The 20,656-nt window shown below is 46.4% G+C and overlaps 1 protein-coding gene across 2 annotated transcripts; it reads right to left on the reverse strand.

Moving 5' to 3' along the window:
• Nucleotides 1-2,505: 2,505 nt before the first annotated feature.
• On the reverse strand, nucleotides 2,506-9,587 carry FAM46C (family with sequence similarity 46 member C). 2 transcript variants are annotated; one of them, XM_019548673.1, is made up of 2 exons: nucleotides 9,387-9,587; nucleotides 2,506-4,503 (listed from the first exon to the last, which is right to left on the reverse strand). In XM_019548673.1, exon 2 carries the CDS (start codon nucleotides 4,474-4,476, stop codon nucleotides 3,304-3,306), a length of 1,173 nt encoding a protein of 390 aa, XP_019404218.1. In that variant the 5' UTR covers nucleotides 4,477-4,503; nucleotides 9,387-9,587; the 3' UTR covers nucleotides 2,506-3,303. The 2 variants fall into 2 exon arrangements, with proteins under 2 accessions (XP_019404218.1, XP_019404219.1); XM_019548674.1 differs by lacking the exon at nucleotides 9,387-9,587 and adding an exon at nucleotides 5,792-5,900.
• Between the last annotated feature and the right edge of the window lie 11,069 nt (nucleotides 9,588-20,656).

Consider the following 20,656-nt stretch of genomic DNA (forward strand, 5'->3'; position numbering starts at 1 on the left):
GATTGCTAAAACATGATTAATGCCAATCCAATAGGCAATATCCAACATACTGAGTACAAGCAATCAGCTTGGTACAAAGTTAGATATTGCTTTAGGAGCTTAAACTTAAGCATCCAGACTTAAAAGCATCTCAAAGTAAAGGGTTAAAAGGTATTATCCAACAGTAAAGTGTCTGTAAGTTTAAGGAGTCAGCCATCAAGAAGCTATGCAGCAAAGGAAGGCATTCAGTATGAATTTTCTCTGAAACTCACAGTCCAGTTACTACTTCAGTACTCCAAAGAATTGTGCAACTACAGAGAGGAACAGGAATCCAACAATCTTCTCCCTTTACTGCCCCACACCCTTTTATTCTGACTTCATGATAGATGCACTGACCTGATCTGTGGTAGCTGCAGGATAGACTAAAGATTTAGGATTAGAGTTTTTTCATACATCTCAGAACTCAGAAGCTCTAGCAACAGCCACAACTTCAAGCATTTGGCCACTTCATTCAGGTGCCTAGTAAATGGAAGGAGTCTTAAGGTCCAACTATTGCATCCCAAGAAAAATCTGCACAAGAAAACTCAGAACTATTTGATATAGGTATGAAGCTGCAGGAGTTAAAGGGTTGATACACTAGAGAAAACATTTTGATGCCTATTGTTGTAAAGCTAATAAGCCATTTGAAAGAGGGACAGTTAATGTTATTTTTGTCTGAGCCCATTTCTTCCCTTGCTACTAAACTTGAGTGTTAGCAACATTACAATACCCAGTATTACTTGAATTTGGGTTTTCTCTGCGCACCTATTTAGAAACACTTTTGCCCAGGTATGAAGTTTGTGTCTCAGGATTGTCAAAACTGATCTGTTGTAAATTTATAAAGGAAGTCAGCAAATTTTCAAATTAAGAAACAAAAGTGACCTAATGATGAGAAAATCCTGGTCTAGAAAGTGGATCGAGCACAAGTTAAAAGCTTCAGAAGGAGGCTACTCAGTTTCTACATGCAACATATTCAGGTACTATGTGCCATTGTTAGGTGCTTTCAAAAGGAAGAAGCTAGACAGACACTCAGTACACAGTTTTGCAAGTCAAACCACTTAGAGGAGAACCTGAGTTGAAACACCCTTTGCCATGATTTCTCTCTCTGGTATGCACTCATGCCTAGTCATCTGTAGACTAAATCTCAGCCATAAAAGTCTGATTAAGAACCAAGTCTCACATTTTAAACAATCTACCAAAGTTACCTTAATGAGTCTATAAGGAAGTCCAAAAGCTTTCAGTATATTAAGAAGTTTTTGGTCCTGTCATGGATGGAGCATTAAAGGAATTTTATTCTAGCATGCCTTGTAATTGCAACTGAGAAGGCCTTCTATGCCCCCACCCCTTATTAAGACCTTTTACTTCAAAATCTGAGTTTATCCATCTTTGCTGTACCCTGCAAGGAACCCGAAATCCATTGTTGTAATAGCAAATATTGAACACCACAAGTCTCAAAAGGAGCAGGACACAGCTGTAACTGCAAGTTATAGATAGCTGAAAAGTTGTATAAAACTACAGAAGGACTAGCAGATAGCTTTGGATACTACTTCAATAAGTGCTAAAAATTTTACCCTTCCTTTGAAGAGGCGGCCCAATATTTCCAGTCTCTACTGAACTCCATTTGAATTACTGCGTTTTACTAAATTAACAAATAGATCATATATACCACTGCACCAGTAAGCTTCAGACCCCACTGTCCAGCCCCCTATATAATTAGGGTGTTGTTGCCCTGACCAAGGTACAGGAGGTTAGAGGGGAAAAAAGCAAGTTAGTATTTACCACATGAAATTCATCAAAGACCAGTCTTCTCTTGAAAAGTAAACCTTGCCTTCATGAAATGATGTACTGTTATCTCTTCAGATATTGTAGCTCTCTTCTTTGGAGAAATGGGCCTGGAGGTAGGTTTGTCTTTGTGGTGAGCCCCATCTTAGGTGTTTACCACTTAAACTAATTTTCAAGAGGCAGCAAAGAGAGAAAGAAAAATAGAATACATCATGGGGTGGAAGGGAAACAAAAACAAAAAAGCAACCCACACACCCATCATCTTGTGCTGTGAACATGCACAAGTGCTATTGTCAATTAAGTTAAAAAAAAAGCTTCAGTTTAAGACAGGAAGCAAGCATGAGATTAAGTGATAAATGAAGGGGACCTTCAAATCCTTCTTGAAGTTGTGCAAGAGTATAGCTATTTGTAAGAGTCACTGTGGTGAATATTCCTTGAATGTGATAAGATTGTAAGACTTAATACCCAGAAGTCTTACAAGTCTGACAAACCCAGAAATCTTCAACCTATAACTAGAGAGGAAGTAAACACCACGTGCCTTTTAAGAGACTTGTGATGAGAATGGCACAGCTCTGTCCTAAAATTAATCTTGTTATTCTCTCAAGGAAAAAAAAACAAAAACAAACAACCCCCCCCCCCCAAAAAACATCACCCTAAACCATTTCAGTACTTCGTTTTGTTTTTTTTAAAAAAATTTTCCCCAAGGACTCCAGTCTTGAGTACATTTCATTGTGTGTTCTAGGAGCGTTTTTCATTTGACTGCAAGAAGCTACCTTCCAAATGTGTGCACTCAAGACTGGTATCTAACTAGCTCAAGCTTCAGGGACATCTGTTAGTCAAACCTTAACTTAAGAAAACAAACAATCTGTTGCTCCTCCAGATGAGCTACACTGCTCAATGGTTTTCAGGAACGAATCATGATCACGGCCCTCAATGAAAAAGTTATGTCCATACATAGACTAGTTCTATATGGCTAAACGTACATGCAGTTCATACACTGCATGAACTACTAAAAGACAGCTCACCTAAGTACAGTCATATGGAAAAATGACAAGAATTTAGATGGAAGGAGTAGGGGCTGTGACCTGATGAAACAAGGGGATCAAGTAGTCAAGTGACCCTACTGCTGTTCCAAGCTCAGATACTTCTGTTAAAGTTTGCTGTTTCCTCTCCATAACTAGCTAGCTGTTACCTGGTCTTCTATGTACAACACTTGGATACAAGTCTGCCATAGTTTTCACAACTAGTAATTAAATTTTCCAGTTTGAGGGCACAGGCCCCTCCCACAACTGAAAGACAGCAAGACTTTCTGCAGCATTTGTGCAGGGAGTACTAAAAAACTTTGCAAAACTGTTTGGTAGTAGTGTCATGTTGCCTTCAAGGAAATAAGAAATCAAGCCACACATTCCCAACAGATAGCCCCCTAGCCAATTGGTAGTTCCCACCACCCATACAATTTCTTGCCTTTCAGAAATTTCCATTAAGAAATACTTGAGTTAGAAATCAGTTACAGGGCAGCCAAGTAGGGTAAGACTGACTATAGGACATGGGAGAGTTTGCAATATGGTAGTTGCTGAAGTTTGCATTACTGACATAAGGTGCTGGTTGGTAGTAACAGGTAACGTTAGTGGCACTAGGAATGATGTTCTGTTCTGCCAGTACTTTGAGTGCCAGTAGAGAGATCAGGTTCAGAGTCTGCCTTCGCTCATGCCCCATGAGGCATACGGTGCTCTCATTCACCACCTGCCGCAGGGTCATGAGGTAGTCATATTTGCTCCTCTCTTCTTTGGAAAAATGGTTCTGAAGATACATCTCTAACTTGCGCTGCTGGTCCAGGATGTCTGGAAAGTCTATGAAGAAGCGTGAACACATGTAGCGCTCTAGCATTTTGATCTCCTCCCGATCCATGGGCCTGAAGTCTCTCACCAGGAGATTGCTATATTTCAGGAGTCCACCACCTCGGATCTCCTCTGGATTCTTAGTAGCAATCAGTTTGTTCTGGAGGTGATCAAAGGCTGCCTCAAAGTCTCCATACATGCTTTCCCCAATCACAGTTGGGTGGAAGCCTTCCGACATGGGATTTTCAGAATAGTCATAGTAAAAAAGCAAGGAGTCCAATATGATTTGGAAAGAATCCACGCTGAACTCAAATTGTCGACGTATGCAGTCAACAAACTTCAGTTCCACATTCCTGCCATGTCTGTTAGAAAGTGATATTAGGCTCCAACGATCAGACTCTGTACACACTTTTACCAGTTTCTGGATGTAGGCTTCTTTCAGAGTCACTGGACTGATCTTGAGCTTGCTCACACCTTCTGGCAAGAAGTTCAAGAGAGATCGTAAGACAACATCTCTGACTAGCTGAAATTCAGCCTCACTTGGAAGAGAGGCTTGAAAAATAAGGTCCAGGTCCTTGCAACCTAGCCCATTATCCTTGACCAGAACATGGCCAGCTGCAGAACCATTCAGTCGGACATCATGCACTTGGATGCCAATCTTAACCAGATTATTGCGGACAGTCTGAACAATGTCCTTCAGGGTTATCTTCAGGGTTGGGAAGCTGCCCCGGCCATGGATTGGAACGACTTCTGTCAGGACCTCATGCAAACGGCTGACCTGCTCCCAGCTCAGTACACTACATGACATGCAGTCTGTATTACTTCCTTGGCCTGCCATTTTAGGGTTTGCTTTTCTCCAGAGAGACTGAGGAGGGGAGAAAAAAAAAAAATTTCAAAATTAGGACACATATAAAAACAAGAGAAAACAGGATATACATATAGGAAATTTAGGGGTCCTCCCCACCATCAAATTCTAAATTCAATACATTTATCTACATCCCACAAGTTAAAAATCAGGAAGCCTTTCCTCCAAGAGGATATTTGGTCTATACTGGTATAAAAAGTACCAACACTTTCATGCTCAGTATTGCCTCAAGGCAGATTTAGTATAGCAGGCCTGCTGCAGTCCTATAGGTAGGGACCTACCAAATTCAAGGGAGCTGCCCCTGGTTTCACAGGCAGAAGAACATGCGGCCTGGCAGCTATTTTGCAGGCAGAGCAAAGCACCTCCCCCCATGCCTCTGATTGGCTGAGGGACCCTGGTGACCCCACCTGTTACCCCTGATGCAAGGGGCAGGGCTGCATGTTGGACAGCTACTAATTGGTGGCAAGGGGCAGAGCCACATGACCTCATCCCTTCCCTGCCCAGCAGATTGCAGCAGTGCCCTAAAGACTGCTGGCTCCCTCCGAGCATCCACCTTTTTATTTTCCTTAAATTCTCTTCCCCCCCGCTCATGGATTTTGCAGATGTCACCCCAAAAATCACAATTTCAGTAGGTTACTACGTATAGGATGCTGATTCAGAGGACAAGTCATGGAGGAAAGACTATCAACTTTGGCTCAGAGCAAACACCCTAAAAAGGGATTGAATTTCAGAAGTACTGAACAGTTATAGTGCCAGCTGAAATCAATGGGAATTTTAAGTGACCAGCATTTTGAAAACTATAGTTTTATATCAGATTCATCAACTGACACAATACTGAAAAAAGTCCGCATCACTGCTGTACATATACTGTAACTGCATATTCCCAGACCTTAAAGAAATCCAACCCCCTGAAAAATGTAAATCCCTCTTTGCCAATACCTCCAGACATCTTCCTTTTTGTGATGGCTTGCTCACCCTGCACGTCAGTCACACTCATTAGTTAAGCATTGAGTTCTTTCTACTCTTCTGAAAATGTTAAGGCACTTCAGTACCCTGAATATAGTTGCTTCTTGGGTCAAGTGAGAAAAAAGCTAAAGCTATTCCATACTCACCCTAATCTCTTGGAAAGGAATCAATTATGATTATCTAATCTAATGCTACCCTCTTTCAAATATTTAAGTTTGCCCTGGCTTTTTGCTCACTTTCAGAAGAAAGACTGCCAAAGCTTGTTAAATATCTAGCCCAATCTTAAATCAGATTAAGGGTGAAAGAGTAGTGTTACACAAACCTCAGTAGGTTGACATAGGATGTCCAATATACTGCTTAGACCAGCAATTCTCAACCACAGAACCTTGGGGTGTGTTAAGATCCTTCTGAGGGTGCTGCAAGGTGCCACACAAGTATTAGCACGGTTAGGTTTACAAGCATGATACACATGATAAACACAGAGATTTCAAATAGAAATCCATAGTTTCTGTCTTTGTAACCAAAAAATTGTTATATTATTTTTCGGTAGGCAAAAGGGCAAAAGCTACGAGTTGGCACTTTCCAAAGTGTGCCTTGACTCTATAAAGATTGAGAAACAGATTGGGACCTTTTAGAGTCTCTTAATCATTGTGTTAAAGTTCAGCTGATGGTAACCAATGTAAGGTCAGTTAGAATTAGAGATCCCTGGAGAACATTTAAAACATGCAAATGTATGGGGGATTGGGAGCAAGAGAAAGGGTATCCTAAATTACTACTGCAATAAGGCTCTTTCTACTGTGACTTGAGGAGCTAGTCCCAAGACTGTTTACTTGCTCCATCTTGGAGTACTGCACCAGGATGCTCTTGCCATTGCAGAGAAGTTTTAGCACCATCTTGCTTATAGAGAATGTTTTTCAGAGTCCCTTAATCTTGTACCATTCTGACAAACAGCCACTTTTGCATCAATACAACAGATGGAACGCCACATCTGTGTCTTGCTGAAGGAAATCAGGTTCTAGATCAGGGGTTAATGAGTTAGTTTAGCTTAATGAGTTTTGATCATCTGTTGAGGGCCACAAAAGGTAGCCCTGCCACTTGACAGATACCCCACACCTTGGTGACCATCTTGGGACTTGAAGTCCTACCACTAACCCCAAACTTTGCCACCAGAAGTCCCTCCCCTTGCCCTCAGAAGTACTCCTTTAGAGGAGGGAGGGGGTCATCATGGAACCAGAAAACCCCTCCCCCAATCAAAATGTATACTAAAAACACAAACCCAAACCCACCATCTACTATAACATATTTGAATTTTAGTTTAAAAAGTATGACCTGATTTACATGTTTGTGTAGTGTATATAGAGGTGATTGCATAATAGCTCAAAATAAGTCTTACTCTTGTATATCATATGTGGAGGGTATGGTTGAGGGAGTGTATGCATGCACACATGTGGTGCACTGTTGGGAGTGGGGGAGAGAGCACAGGGGAAGGGTATGCGGGAGGTGCACCCTGGTTCCATCATGCAGGGCTTCCCATGGCTCAGGTGCAGCTCCCAGGACTTGGTCAGAGCCACTTGTGCACTGCTGAGGGAAGCCCCATGTGATGGAGTCAGTGGCCTGGCCTACTCCCTGCTGCCAGATGCAACTCAGCCGGGAACAGGGTAGAGCTCACCTGGCTTGACTACACAGGGCTCCCCACCACTCCCAGAGGAGTCCAGAGAGCTGTACATGGTGGCAGGGAGTGGGGAAGGTCACCATAGGGCTCTCCCCACCAGTGCACAAGTCCCATGAGCTGCATGCGAGTCATGGGGAACCCTGTGCAATGGAACCAGGCCAACCCCCCGTTCCCATAGACCCAGGTTCTGCATTTCCACCACCCTGTCTGGTGCAGGGCCCACACTCTGGACTCCTGCCAGCCCTGGCCCAGTGCTCTGGACTCCCACCCACCATCACTTCCCTACCTGCTACCCAGAACACTGCAGCAGCAACAGGAGGAGCTGCTGGTGACCAGGAGAACCAAGCAGTTCCTCAGGCAGCTGCAGCAGCCCTGCCTGGAAGCTGTGAACACTGGCTGGAGCCAACGGCCTCCTGCCAGCAAAAGCAGGAGCACAGTACACTGTACTCCAGCAGAGCAGGGGGAACTACAGGCTGGGCAGAGGCAATTCATTGGTGGGTGCCTACCTGTGAACTGGATGAAGTTACCCAGCATGCTAGATCTGACCTGTGGACCATATTTTGCCACCCCTCTTCTAAATCCATTCCTCCACAGCCTCACGGAGGCAGTGAGCAAGTCATTGGACCCATGTCACTCCTCACCTGTAGGAAGGAGGCAACATCCACCCCACACATTGCATTTCAATCTTAAGGGCATGTGGAAGTGCTTGGAGGTCCATTGAAGGCATCATGAGATTTCAATGGGAATGGTGCAAGCATGCAACTGAAAGGAAAGGAAAGATGGGTACCTAGAGCCACACAGGTTTGTCTATTGTGGTTGCTGGCTAACCACTTAATGGCTTTCCATTAGTGATTGAATGCTGTTTGATACCAATAATTAAGACCAAATGCTTAGCACTTCTCAGATGCAAGTGACTCTGAAATAACGGTATCAAAGACTCACAGGCCAGGTGTTGCACAGTCCCCAGAGGCATCAATCAAGTGTCCTGACACTACTGCCATAGCAAGGTCTTCTTGGCCACCTCAAAGATTTGGGGCAGGGGGCAAGGCACAGAAGGAGTGCTGAGAAATTGTATTAGACTTCTAAAATGCTTCAACCCCCAATATTCCACAGGGCTCTAGATTACTGGAGACCAAAGCCTGAGGCCCTCCATGCCATCTTTGCATCTTACACATGGGGTGGTAGAAGAACGTTTAGGTACTTCGTGGTCATACACAATTAGGGTTGGAAGAGATCTGAAATGACTCCTGTTCCACCCTTTCCCAACATCAGGCCAAGCAAGGAGAAAACCCACAGACTCATGAACTAGTGCATTTAATACATCAGTCTGGCAAAAGAATTTTAACTCCATTTTGTCTTTGTGCTGTTTCTCCTGTTGTCAGTTATTTCTGCAGGAAAGGGATGATGGCACTGTCATTTTCTCCAGAGGGAGTTTTAGACATACAGAAGGTACTCTGTGCCAAAAAAAAAAAAAAAAAAAAAAAAAAAAAAAAAAAAAAGAAAACTCCCCAAAACGCCTATGTGAAGAGCAGACCCATCACAAAGGCACCACCATCTGCTAACTTCAGCTAGCAGGTTTCTAATAGGTTTGGCACAGGCGTATTTGTTATGTTCGAGGGATGGTGGGCCAGCGCCCACCAAGAAACACTATAAGCCTCCCTTAAAAAGGTAGGCCACCAAGAAAGTAACAATTAATTCCTTGGGACAAAATAAAAACAAAAATAGGGAAGGGAGTGAAGTCAAAGGTTCACAATAAGCGATCTGCAGGAGGCACAGAGCAGAGCACACCAACCCTTGACCAAATCCAAGGATGCAGCAGACACTGCCCAGTGAAGCTCAACCCAGAGGCATGAGGAGGCAACCCAGCCGCTCAGTGCACGGGCTTTCGTACTCGCGCAGCTCCTGGAAGGGCCTGCCCCGCGCCGGCCCGCGCTGCGCGCTCCTTCCCGGCTCTCGGCCCGGGCCACGGAGGTGGCTACAAGCAGCCGAACCCCGCGCTCATCTTCCCCGCGACGCCGCCCCGGAGGCCGGGCAGCACGACAGGCCCCGGCGGCGCCTCCTGATCAGCTTCATGCCGCCGCCGGGCCGGGGGCTCCTCAGCGCGCGCGCTCGAGGCGCCGGCGACAGGTCCGAGGAGAGGACGGCACAGCTTCCCGGCCGACCCGGACGCCGCAGGCTGAGCCCGAGCCGCCCCCGCACTACGGCGCTCGCGGCCCGCCACTCACCTCACCTCACCTCACCTCACCTCACCGCTCCGCTCAGCTCAGTCCACCACGCCACATGCCGCTCACCGCGCGGCCGCCCCTTTGTAGCTGTTCCCGGGCCCGCCCCCTCGCCGCCTGAGCGCAGTGGGGCCGCCCCGTGCGAGCTGGTCCAGCAGGTGCGGAGCGGAGAGCCAAGGCACCCGGGACTTCCCACAAAGGCCCTTGCCCGCACCCAGAGGCAACCCTGCTGCGGGAGGGGACGGGCCTGCGCTAGAGGGGAGGGAGCAGGGGCGCAGTGCGGGGGCAGAGGGAGACTCCCGCCTGCTTTGGAGACTCGAAGAAGCCCCTGGCAGCTAGGGCACTGGTGGCATCTCCTGCACCCCCTTTTCCCCCTCTTAGATCCAGCTATGGGTGTGGGCTTCGTGGCTGTTAGTGACACCTTGCAGCACATAGGCAGGAACCATAGTAGTACACCCTGACACCAAACTCACTGAGATGGAGTGCAGGTCCCTTGGAGACCCCAGAGCTCTTCAAGACCAAGGGAAATTTGGCCAGGAGGAGGCAGGAGAGAGAACCCACAGCAAGAGTGTGAAAAGGAAGCTCACCTGTGTGGTACCTGCTTCCTCTTGTTCTTTGTCTTCTTTTTTTTACATCCTTAATGGAGTCCAACACTTGTCCTTCCTACCTTCTCCTTCTCTCCATCCATCCACCCACCAGGCCTCATTGCCTCAAGATGCTAGCTGAACTCTTGCAGGCAGAGAACAAAGGACCTGTCTTTTGAAATGGCAGGCTTATTTCAACCATGTGTGCTGGCAGGCATAGGCACAGAAGAGGAGCAAAAATCCTACAAGTAACCAAGGCGGGTAAGTTTCTTTGGGTAGATGTGATATCTTTTATTAGACCAACTGGGTACTTGGAAAAAATTTCTTAGCAAGTCACTCTTCCTCAGGCATAGGAAGTCTCTGCTGTTCTGAGACCTCCAAGGAATGAGAGAAGCTAAAAGTGCAGAGGGATGTCAGTGAAAATATAAATAGGTAGAGATAAGCAAGACAAAAGGAAAAGTAGGGAGGGGGAAGAGAGTGGGGGGGGAAAAGTCAAAGGGTGACAACAGATAAAATACAACGTGAAGAAGAGGCAGTCTGTGAAAAAGGGAATAGTTGATGAGGAAAGCAGGAATGGGGAAAGCTAAAAGTGTGACAGGATGTCAGTGAAAATCTAAAAGGGTAGAAGTAGGAAAACAAAAGGTAAAGCAAGGAAGGAAGGAAGGGGGAAGAAAACAGGCGGGGGGAAAGGCCAAAGGGAAAACACTACAGAGGTAATAATACAAGGTAAAAAAGCAACAAAAAGGCAAAGGTGGGGAACCAGGAAGAAAAAGGGCAGGGAATGTGAGAGGTTGGGTCAGGTAGGTACCATATGACTCAAATGTCAGGCAGGTTATAATGTGTCATAAATCCAATGTCTATATTGAGTCCGTGATTTTTAGTATCCAGTAGGTTGATGAACTGAAGTTCATAGGCTCCTCTACGAAAGGTGTGTTGTAAGTTACCTTTAAAGATTACAACTGGGGGAGGGAGTGATTGTCCCGTGAGAAATGTGTCCCCACAGGTAGTTGAGTATTCTTGTCTTTGATATATTTCCAGTGTGCACTCATTCTGGTGCACAGTTGCTGTTTGGTTTCTCCAACATATTTTCCATATTTTCTATCACGGCATTTGATGCACTGGATGAGCTATATAACATTTCTGGAGGTGCAGGTGTAGGACTCAGGAATGGTGATGGTTCTGTTGTGGGGTGTAGTAATTGTGGGGGTGGTGGAGATGTGTTGGCAGGTTTTGTATTTCTTGTCCTGGCCTGGTCTGGATCCATTCAGTGCGAGTTTGCTTCTGGTGATGATGAGCTTAGCAAGGTTCAGTGCTTGTTTAAAACCTAGGATGGGTGGTTCTGGAAAGATCTCTTTAAGAATAAAGTAAGCAATCAAAACAGTAACATAAGCAACCAAAACAGCCAAATGCATGTTTTTGGCAGTGCCAGCAGATACTGACTTTTTTGCTAGAAATTCTATGTTACAAACGGAAAAATAAACGGTGACCAATACATTGCCTTTCCAATAAAACAAAATTTAAAATAATCGTTGCAAGCCTTCCAATAACTGATCATTTGGATGTTTTGTGTGAAAAAGCCCTGTTCAGGCTTCCCCTGCTTTATGCTGTACATGAATTTCTGGAAAATGGTGCATAACTCAAATTCACATAAAGGGAACCCACTTTACAATGTAACAAATAGGGATATGGTCCAAGACCTCAACTGTACTGACCCCCAGACCTATTTTTACCACTTTTACAAGACAGTTCACCAACACAAGCACAGGGCACTATCATAATGGGGATGACAACTACAGAAACGAATGTCACAGACGAAGAGCAAGGAGCACAGATCCACATAGGAGACTATATTTTGGTGAACGTCACTCCCGCAACACTGTACAAAGCAGCTGACTGCAGGCTTCCACCACACTGATCACCTAAGAGTGAATTTACCTTGCATATAATTAATTTTTGGTATAAAAAGGGTCATCGCATAAGAGTGAATCCACATGTACAGAACCTGCATAAAGTGAGGGAAACCTGTATATTTATAATGCAAGTCATGGCTATCCAAGTTCTGAGTGGCTGGAGCCCACAGCTCCCCCTGCCCCGCAAGTCATACATTGTGGGTCATGCTGCCTTAGGCTTTATATTGCATGAGCTGCATGCCACACTGCATATCCCTGCCCAACCTCAAGTAGTCCACAAATACATGGCACAAGGTTCTCAGCTGCACCATGCTGTACAGACATGCTGCATCATGCAGGCTCACTGTGCTAGCAGATATGACATACATGCAGTCCTGCCATGTGGCCCATGCCTGTCAAGCAGTGAGTGACCTCCTCTGTACTGCACCAGTGCAAATGCTGAGCAGGTTCCCTGGGTCTCTCCAAGCCCTCTGGCCATGGGCTCCTTTCCTGCTCCATCTCCAGGGGTGGGGGTAGGCAGCAGAAGCTAGAGGAGGGAGATAGGAAGCCTGGGGACCCTGGTGGCAACAGCAAAAGAGCAAAGAGAGGGGCAGTGCCCAGACCAAGAGCCATTTTAACTCCGCAGAGCTGCACGTGGCCTTTAGGCTGTCATTTGGGCAGCCCTGATGTAACCACAGCACTTTAGTTTTCTAATTTAAGAATCCAAGTCCAAGACAATTATTTGCATGCTGTGCTTGAACGCATAAGTAGAAAGAGGTTGAGATAGTTTGATGCTGGTTCTGGGGAGCTTGTCTTTGTATTGGTTTGCAGAAGTAGACAGTGGTAATATATCTCGCTGCTTGGAGAGGATGAGATTTTGTGTGGCAGTCTTTTGGCATAATCTTAGTAAAATTTTCAAGCAGGTGTACTTTAAATTGAGTGCATCTATTTCTGGGGGTGGGGGTGGGGAGAAGTCACCTTGTTTCTCCTGCTTTGGTAAGGTATCTTCCAGCATCACTCTGCAGTGAGCTCCCTGACACCCCCACTGCAATAAGCTGATGACGTATGTAGGCCTGGGTACTCTTGAGGCCTCTCAAGGCATTGCCCTGTCTGGGCCTTTTTCACTCTTTATGAAAAATATTTCAGCCAGATTAACTTTGCCTATAATAAATTTAGCAATATTTATTGTACTGTATCCTTATTACCCAAGACATCTGACAATCCATGATCACTTGTCATATACTTCCACATACTCATCATGCTGAACTGCCCTGAAGCAAACAGCCTTACAACAGTCGGGCACATTTCACACTCTTAAAAATATCTTGTCATCTCATATATCTCTTCTGCTAAACCTTTAACTGTGTCTGTATGGCTTGTTTATCAGTACCCTCAGCAGGGGTATCCTTAAGAGGACGACAAAAAAATGGACATAATTAGCAGAAAGAGGAAATGAATAATGGAAGATGTGTTTGGTTCTTTTCTTCAGAGCCAAGAACTCCAAGGCTGGTATATGAGAAATTAGGGAATGGAAGGAACACATGCTTTTGGAGAGGAAGAAGGACCAAGAAGTGAACAGGGAAGTACCTCAAGATATTACGTAGCTCTTTAGATGGCAAACATAAAACTACAAAACATTTGGGAACATAATTTACACTTTGCAGCCAATTGCAATGGAGTCTTCTTGCTCAAGTATGAATATGTCAGCTTGGAAAATGTGCCCTTGCTTGCAGTTTTCTAAAAAGTCCTGTATTCCAAAAGATGCATGGATAATGCACCTTCCCTAACTACCCTGTGTTAAGATTTGTGAAACATCCCCATGGTCTATCAACACACTCCCTGTGGCCATGTACACAGGCATTATATTTGTGCGGGCTGATGACTGAGAAACTCAAGCTTAGGTGGGTCTACTCACAGAAGTTAAAATACAAAATACTGATGACAATTGCATAGTGCAAGAAGATGTAAGTTTGCGGCTGGACCTTCTGAAAAGAAATAATGAGGCATCACTTCCAGCTTATGATGATTTTAAGCAGGCTTCTATGTGTCTGGTATGTAACTATGTCTATCCTTGATTAATTAGTATAGTAAATATTTCTTTACAATTAATTCGTGTTTATGTATAGGAAGAGACATTCTTCATATGGGCTTTGATACGTGTCTCCTCCTTATTTACTCATTTTGCCCCAGTGGTTCTCTTGATCTTCCAAGGATGACTCCTGAAAAACTGTGTTTTTCCTGGTTATTAATCAATTTCTCAATGTGTTTCAACTTAGCAGAAATTGATAACCTCTTGTTACGGAGGAAGGCAATTCAATTAAAGTTGCAACTTTCTGATAACCAAGGATCTGGGTTTTCTGTTTCCCATGGAAAAAACAGGAAAAAACATGGATTTTTCCTTGTAACCGAGAAAAATTTGGGATTTTTCATTTTAATGGAAATGTAGATTTTCTACTTTTGCAAAGAGCTCTTTGCAGGCTGGCAGAGTTCCAGGCTGCAAGGTTCAGGGGGGAGTGGGAGAAGGGCGGTCAGGCAGGGGGTGCCATGTGAATGTGTGCACTTACACATGCACATGGTCACCATGCAGCCTGGAGAGCAGCTCCTGCAGGTAAGTCTGGTGGGGGGAGGGGGAGCGGAGGGGCTTGGGGCCCCCATAGGGAGGGAGATTGGCAGGGCTGGGGATGCTGCCAAGCCTGGGTGTTACATAGGGCTTAGGGCCCAGGGCCGGAATGCACGGCTGCAGGGCTTGGCAGGGAATAAGACAGAGCTGTGGGAGGCTCGGCCATGGAACTGGGGGTGGAGGGAGCTGGCTCCCTGCCACTGTGTACACTCCTGGGAGGCCATGGGGGACACATGACCCACAGATTTGTTCATTGGGTACATGGGGTGCCCGCTGTGGGCTTGGGCTCCCTGCCCTGCTACCCTCCCCCCAGGGTCTCCACAGCCCAGTGGATGGGACCCAGCATGGCAGGAGAGAGAGGGGCCAGGTGGGGAAGCTTCTTGCCACTGCAAGCCCCATGCCATCCTGGCGAAGTGCCCCCTGCCCACCCAGCAGCAGCAGCAGGGTTGGCATTGGTATCAGCCCAAAAAGCTCATCATCCTGGCTGTGCCTCTCACTGTTGTTGGGTGGGCACGTGATGCCTGGCCATGGCTGTGTGGACCTCCCAGTGGCCTACACCAAGCTTCCCCATGCAACCCTTCTGCCCTTCTGTGTCAGGTCCTGCCTCCTGAGCTGCAGAGGCCCCAGAGAGAGGGCAGCAGGATGGGGAGGGCTGGGGGGTGGGGAGCTGTGGGTAGGGAGTGAGGGGCACCAGCAGAACCAGCGGGCTGTGGATGGAGAGTGAAGAGTGAGGGGCACCAGCAGGGCTGGGGAGCTGTGGCTTGGGAGTGGGAGGCCTAGATCTGTGTCCTGGTGAGCAAAGCAGGCAGCAGGAACTCTGATTTTCCATGATAAAAAACCCCAAATCAAACACCAAAATGTATAGATATTTACAATTTATTTTATTAGAGTGATTGAGGCACAGGTAGGCTTCCAAATTGCTTTAAAATGGTAAATATATCAATAAAACATTGTGTTCCGCTGATACCTATATATTAGGGGTGCACCGATAAAGACTTTTTGGGCTGATGCCAATGGCCAATTATTAATGAGCTGTATCAGCCAATACTGATCCAATTGCCAATGTGCAACCCCGGCAGCTTGGAGAGCAGTGTCTGGCTGGTATGTCGGTAGGAGGGAAGGGGTGTGTGTGGGCAGGTTGAGGTCTTCCCCCCCCACAGTGAGGGAGGGAGCGGGGCTAGGGCTGAGGCAGGAGCAAGCACTGCTCAGCCATAGCGGGTTGTGGGATGGAGCTGCGAGTAGCTCATCCCAGGGATACAAGGGGGCCAGGGAAAAAGGGACTTGGTAGTGGGGGTCTACTACAGACCGCCACACAAGGATGATGAACTAGACCTAGAATTCTCAAGGCAACTCTCAGAGGCCATATGGTCAAGGGATATGGTTGTCATGGGTGACCTAACCTACCCTGACATCTGCTGGGAAGAGCAGTCAGCCAGGTCTAATTATTCATGTAGGTGTTTAACCTACATACAAGACCTTCACCTAATGCAGGATGTATACAGTCCCACTAGGGGAAGCACCTTTCTGGACTTGGTGTTGGCTACAGGGGATGACCTGGTGGGGGATCTGCAGATACAAGCTAACCTAGGGGATAGGGACCATCAATTGATTGAGTTTACTATTTGGTGAAGGGTGGGAAAGATAACCAGTAGGGCAGAAGTACTAGACTTCAGAAAGGCCAATTTCAATATGTTCAGGAGGTTAGTTAGAGAGGCACTGGTGGTCAGGGGCATTGGTAAGATGGGAGCGCAGGAAGGGTGGTTGTTCCTAAAGGAGCAATACTTTGGGTACAGAAGGAGACAATCCCATTGCACATGAAAGGGGGCAAAGGGGCCAAGAAACCCTCTTGACTGAATAGGGAAACCCAGGAAAGTCTAGAGGCAAAAAATGAGGCATACAGGCTGTGGAAGCCGGGGGTAGCTACCAGTGAGGTGTATATATACTTGGCTTGCACTTCCAGCGAGTCAGAAAGGTCAAAGCTGCAATAGAACTTAGGCTGGCAACAAAAATTAAAGACAACAAAAAGTCCTTCTATGTAGGGAGCTAAAAGAAGGTACAGGGTAACATAGGACCACTACAGGGCAGACAATTGATAACAGGTAGGAGGAACAAAGCTGAGCTCTTCAATGAGTTTTTTGCTTCCGTAATCCTGAACACAAATCAGGACAAATCTCCCAATTGAATTATAGATGACCACAGGAGGGAAACCAGCCCACCCATTGTTAGCGCTGACTTAGTGAAGGGACACTTGGAGGGGCTGAATGTGTTTAAGTCAGCAGGTCTGGATTATCTTCATGCAGGAGTGCTGAAGGAACTGGCCAGTATCATAGCAGAACCCCTGGCCCGGTTGTTCGAGCACTCATGGTGCTCAGGTCATGTCCCAGAGGACTGGAAAAGGGCTAATGTGGCCCCTATTTTCAAGAAGGGGAGGAAGGAGGATCCGGGTAACTATAGGCCAGTTTGCCTCACCTCTATCCTTGGGAAAACCTTTGAAAAAATTATTAAGGAGCACATTTATGGGAGTTCAGCAGGAAAAATAATGCTGAAGGGCAACCAGCACGGGTTCATAGTAGGTAGATCCTGCCTGACTAACTTTGTTTCTTTTTATGACCAGGTCACAAAATGCTTAGATGCAGGGGACGAGGTAGATGTCATCTACTTGGATTTTAAGAAAGCCTGCGATATGATATCTCATCCTATTTGCAGAAATAAACTGAGAAGCTATGATGTAGATGATGGTCAGGTGGGTGGCAAACTGGCTAATGAGATTCACCCAGAGAGTGGTGCTGGATGGGTCAGCATTGACCTGGAAAGATGTGGGCAGTGGAGTTCCCCAAGGTTTGGTCCTTGGACCAGTGCGGTTCAATGTCTTCATCAGTGACTCGGATGAGGAGGTGGAGAGCGCACTGTCCAAATTCACAGATGACACCAAATTATGGGGTTAACACACTAGTGGGCAGAGAATGAAACCAGGTGGCTCTGGACAGGTTGGAGAAGTGGGCAGAACAGAATAGGATGCAATTCAACAAGGACAAGCCCTACAGCCCCCACACATACAGTCACACCCCCTCACAAACCACACATGCACACATGCACACACACACACATACACCCCATCATACCCATGCCCAACCACACCCCACACAGTCCCCACCCCCAAAATACAGGAGTAAGACTTTATTTTTGGCTTATTATGACGTCACCTCTATATGCACTATGCAAACACAACTAATAACAAAATATTTTTTGTGATAAAATTAAAATACATTATAGTAGATGTTAGAGTTTTAGTATATGATTTGTTTTTTTTCTGGTTCAGATGGCACGTCTCCCCCACTCCCATCCCCCATTCCCAAAAGAAGTATTTCTGGGAGCCAGGGGAGGCAATTCTGGTGGCAAAGGTTAGGGGTTAGGGTGGGATTTCTGGTCCCAAGATGGTGACCAGGGGGTGGGGCTACCCTTGCGGTCCTTGACAGCTCACCAAAATTCATTAAGTAGCCCTTCAGACAAAATAATTGCCCACCCCTGCTTTAGGCTCATTTAACAGTGAATGGTTGTAGTAAATAAAGCATTTCTGTCATTTATCAAGTGAGTAGTTGTGTCAGTCCTTTATACACTAGTCCTGAATCCCAGTTAATGACTTAACAAGGGGAAAAAGTCTCTCTCCTAGCACAAAAAAGAGACCTTACAGCTGCTCAAGGGATTTCTTGTATAAGATGCACCTCTTTGAATCAGGTGCATCTCTCCACTCATGTATTAAGTTGAATGGCTGTATCCTTCTGTCTAGCATTGAGAACAATCAGTTTCCCTTCAACAACAGACCAGAGATAATGCTTCAAGGGAGAGGTAGTGAGAGCACTGGCTCCCTGACAGCCCACCTGGTGACAAGCTGTTAGGAATTTCTGTGGAGACCTTGGACCTTGTCCCAACAGGGGAAGCTATATTTCTGCAGTAGGAACTCCCCCAAAGCTGTGGAAGGGATCCTGCCTAGGGAGAAAAGCCCCAGTTGAGTGCATTCTGGTTCAACCTGGAGGACTGCAGTGGGAGAAGGCAGGTGTGCCCAAGGCTGGGACCTCCCAAACACCAGGAAGGTTCCAGACCAGGGAGAATGCTCCCTCCCCATCTTCCTGCCCCAGTTTCCAGCTTTAATTGCTGTCCCTGCCATTCAGCTGGGTGTTAGGATATCAAAGCCCATGGGACTGGGAACCGGGGTGAGGAGGCTGTCCCCAAGTCTAGTTCTTAGTCCCTGCCATCTTCCTTTTGCCACCCCCACCACTCAGCTGAGTAACAGAGATAGGGACTGCAAAGCCCCGAGGGCCAGGAACCAAGACTGTGGAAGCTATCCCAGCCCTGGTTCTGACTCCCAGGCCCCAAATGCCACCCTTGCCATTCAGCTAAGTGGCATGGGTGGGAATCTTACAGCCCATGGGGCCAAGAACTGGGACTGGGGAAGTTATCCCTGCCCTGGTTCGTGGCCTCTGGGCTTTAAATGCCACCCTGCACCCTGGTTCACAGTCATTAGATGACGTATTTTGCCCAGGTGGGCAGTATATGTAGCAATGTAAAAAGCTGTGAAGCCAGGGACCTAGGAGGCTGTGCCAATCTGCACTTCCCTCTGCCTCCAATTTTAAATCACCCTATGTGCAGCCTACATGGAGCACTGGAGGGGATTTAAAACCTGCGAGTAAGGAGAGGACAGGCTGCCAAGTAATGGGGTCACCTAAGGGTTGGGTGGGTGGTCCAGGCAGCAGTCCTCTAGTACCCCTTGGTGAGCTCACCTGCGTTGCTCTGCAGCCAGGGGGCTGGAATGCATCCAGGCTATTTTTCTACTGGTAAGAATTTCAGAGAAATCCTTACTAGTTGAAATGAACAGGTGCTCATGGTAAAGTGCCCCTCTTTCTGTTTTTGTACAAAGTAACAAAGTTAGAGGAAGGAGAGTAAGCTGACATATGCTTTCCATCTAACATGCTACAATATCTCAGGAAGTCCAGTGCATCAAATCCCTTTATTATTTTTCCTCATTGCCCAGTGTCAAAATCCTATCCGGTAAGATCATGCTTCCTGGCCTTGCACAAGCTAAGCTTTTAATGCCAAATGTATTGCCCATTCTCTGACAGCAGTCCAGGGTTCCATACTTCTGTTGTGCAGTTGCTGCCTATTGCTCTTCTGTCAAAACAGTTCCTAATTTAGTCTCTCTCTACTGGACAGCTGATATGGTCTTGGCGTACAGCTCTAAGAATATGGTCTCCCATATCTGAAAGGTCTTTAGCCAATGCTGATCATCCCAGTTTTGCATTATGATCCAATCCCACCACAGTTTACAGATCAAAAATTGCCACTCCATGATGTGCAGATAATCAGTAAATCTTTGTCACTCCTTGTGATTTTCATTCCTTGTCCACCGTTCATAGTTTCATAGTTTTGTAGTTGTTAGGGGCTGGAAGGGGCCTTATAGATCAGCGGGTCCAGCCCCCCTGCACTTGGGCAGGAAAAGACTGCTGGGATCAGATGACCACAGCAAGATGGGTGTCAAGACACTTTTTGAAGATCACCAGGGTGGGTGACTGTACCACCTCTGGGGGGAGCCTGTTCCAAACCCTTGGCACTTGACTTGTATAGAAGTTTTTCCTTATGTCTAGCCTAAAACAATCCTCAATCAGCTTGTGCCCATTATTTCTTGTCCTCTCCTGGGGGGCTTGGTGAACAGATGCTCCCCAGGCCCTAATGTATGGCCTTGATATACTTATAGGCTGCCACCAAGTCCTCTCTGAATCTTCTCTTCTCCAGGCTGAACAGTTCCAAGTCTTTCAGCCTCTCCTCATATGACCTGGTTTTGAGGCCTCTAATCATGCACATGGCCCTCCTTTGGGCTCTCCCGAGCTTTTCCACATCCTTCCTGAAGTGTGGTGCCCAGAACTGGATGCAGAACTCCAGCTGCAGTCTCACCAAGGCCAAGTAGAGAGTAGGGAGGATGACATCTTTAGCTTTGCTTGAGATGCCTCGGTAGATGCATGCCAGTGTTTGATTAGCTCTGCCAGCTACAGCATTGAATTGGTGGCTCATGTTCATTTCGTTGTCTGTTACGACACCCAGGTCATGAGACCTGGTGTTAGCAAGTGTAGCACTGGCAAGTCTGTAAATGTGTTGTGGATTATTTATCCTCAGAGCACTTTACATTTCTTCATATTAAATGACATCTG

The sequence above is a fragment of the Crocodylus porosus genome, unplaced genomic scaffold (assembly GCF_001723895.1).
Source record: "Crocodylus porosus isolate Cpor-Errol unplaced genomic scaffold, CroPor_comp1, whole genome shotgun sequence".
Classification (NCBI taxonomy): Eukaryota; Metazoa; Chordata; order Crocodylia; family Crocodylidae; genus Crocodylus; species Crocodylus porosus.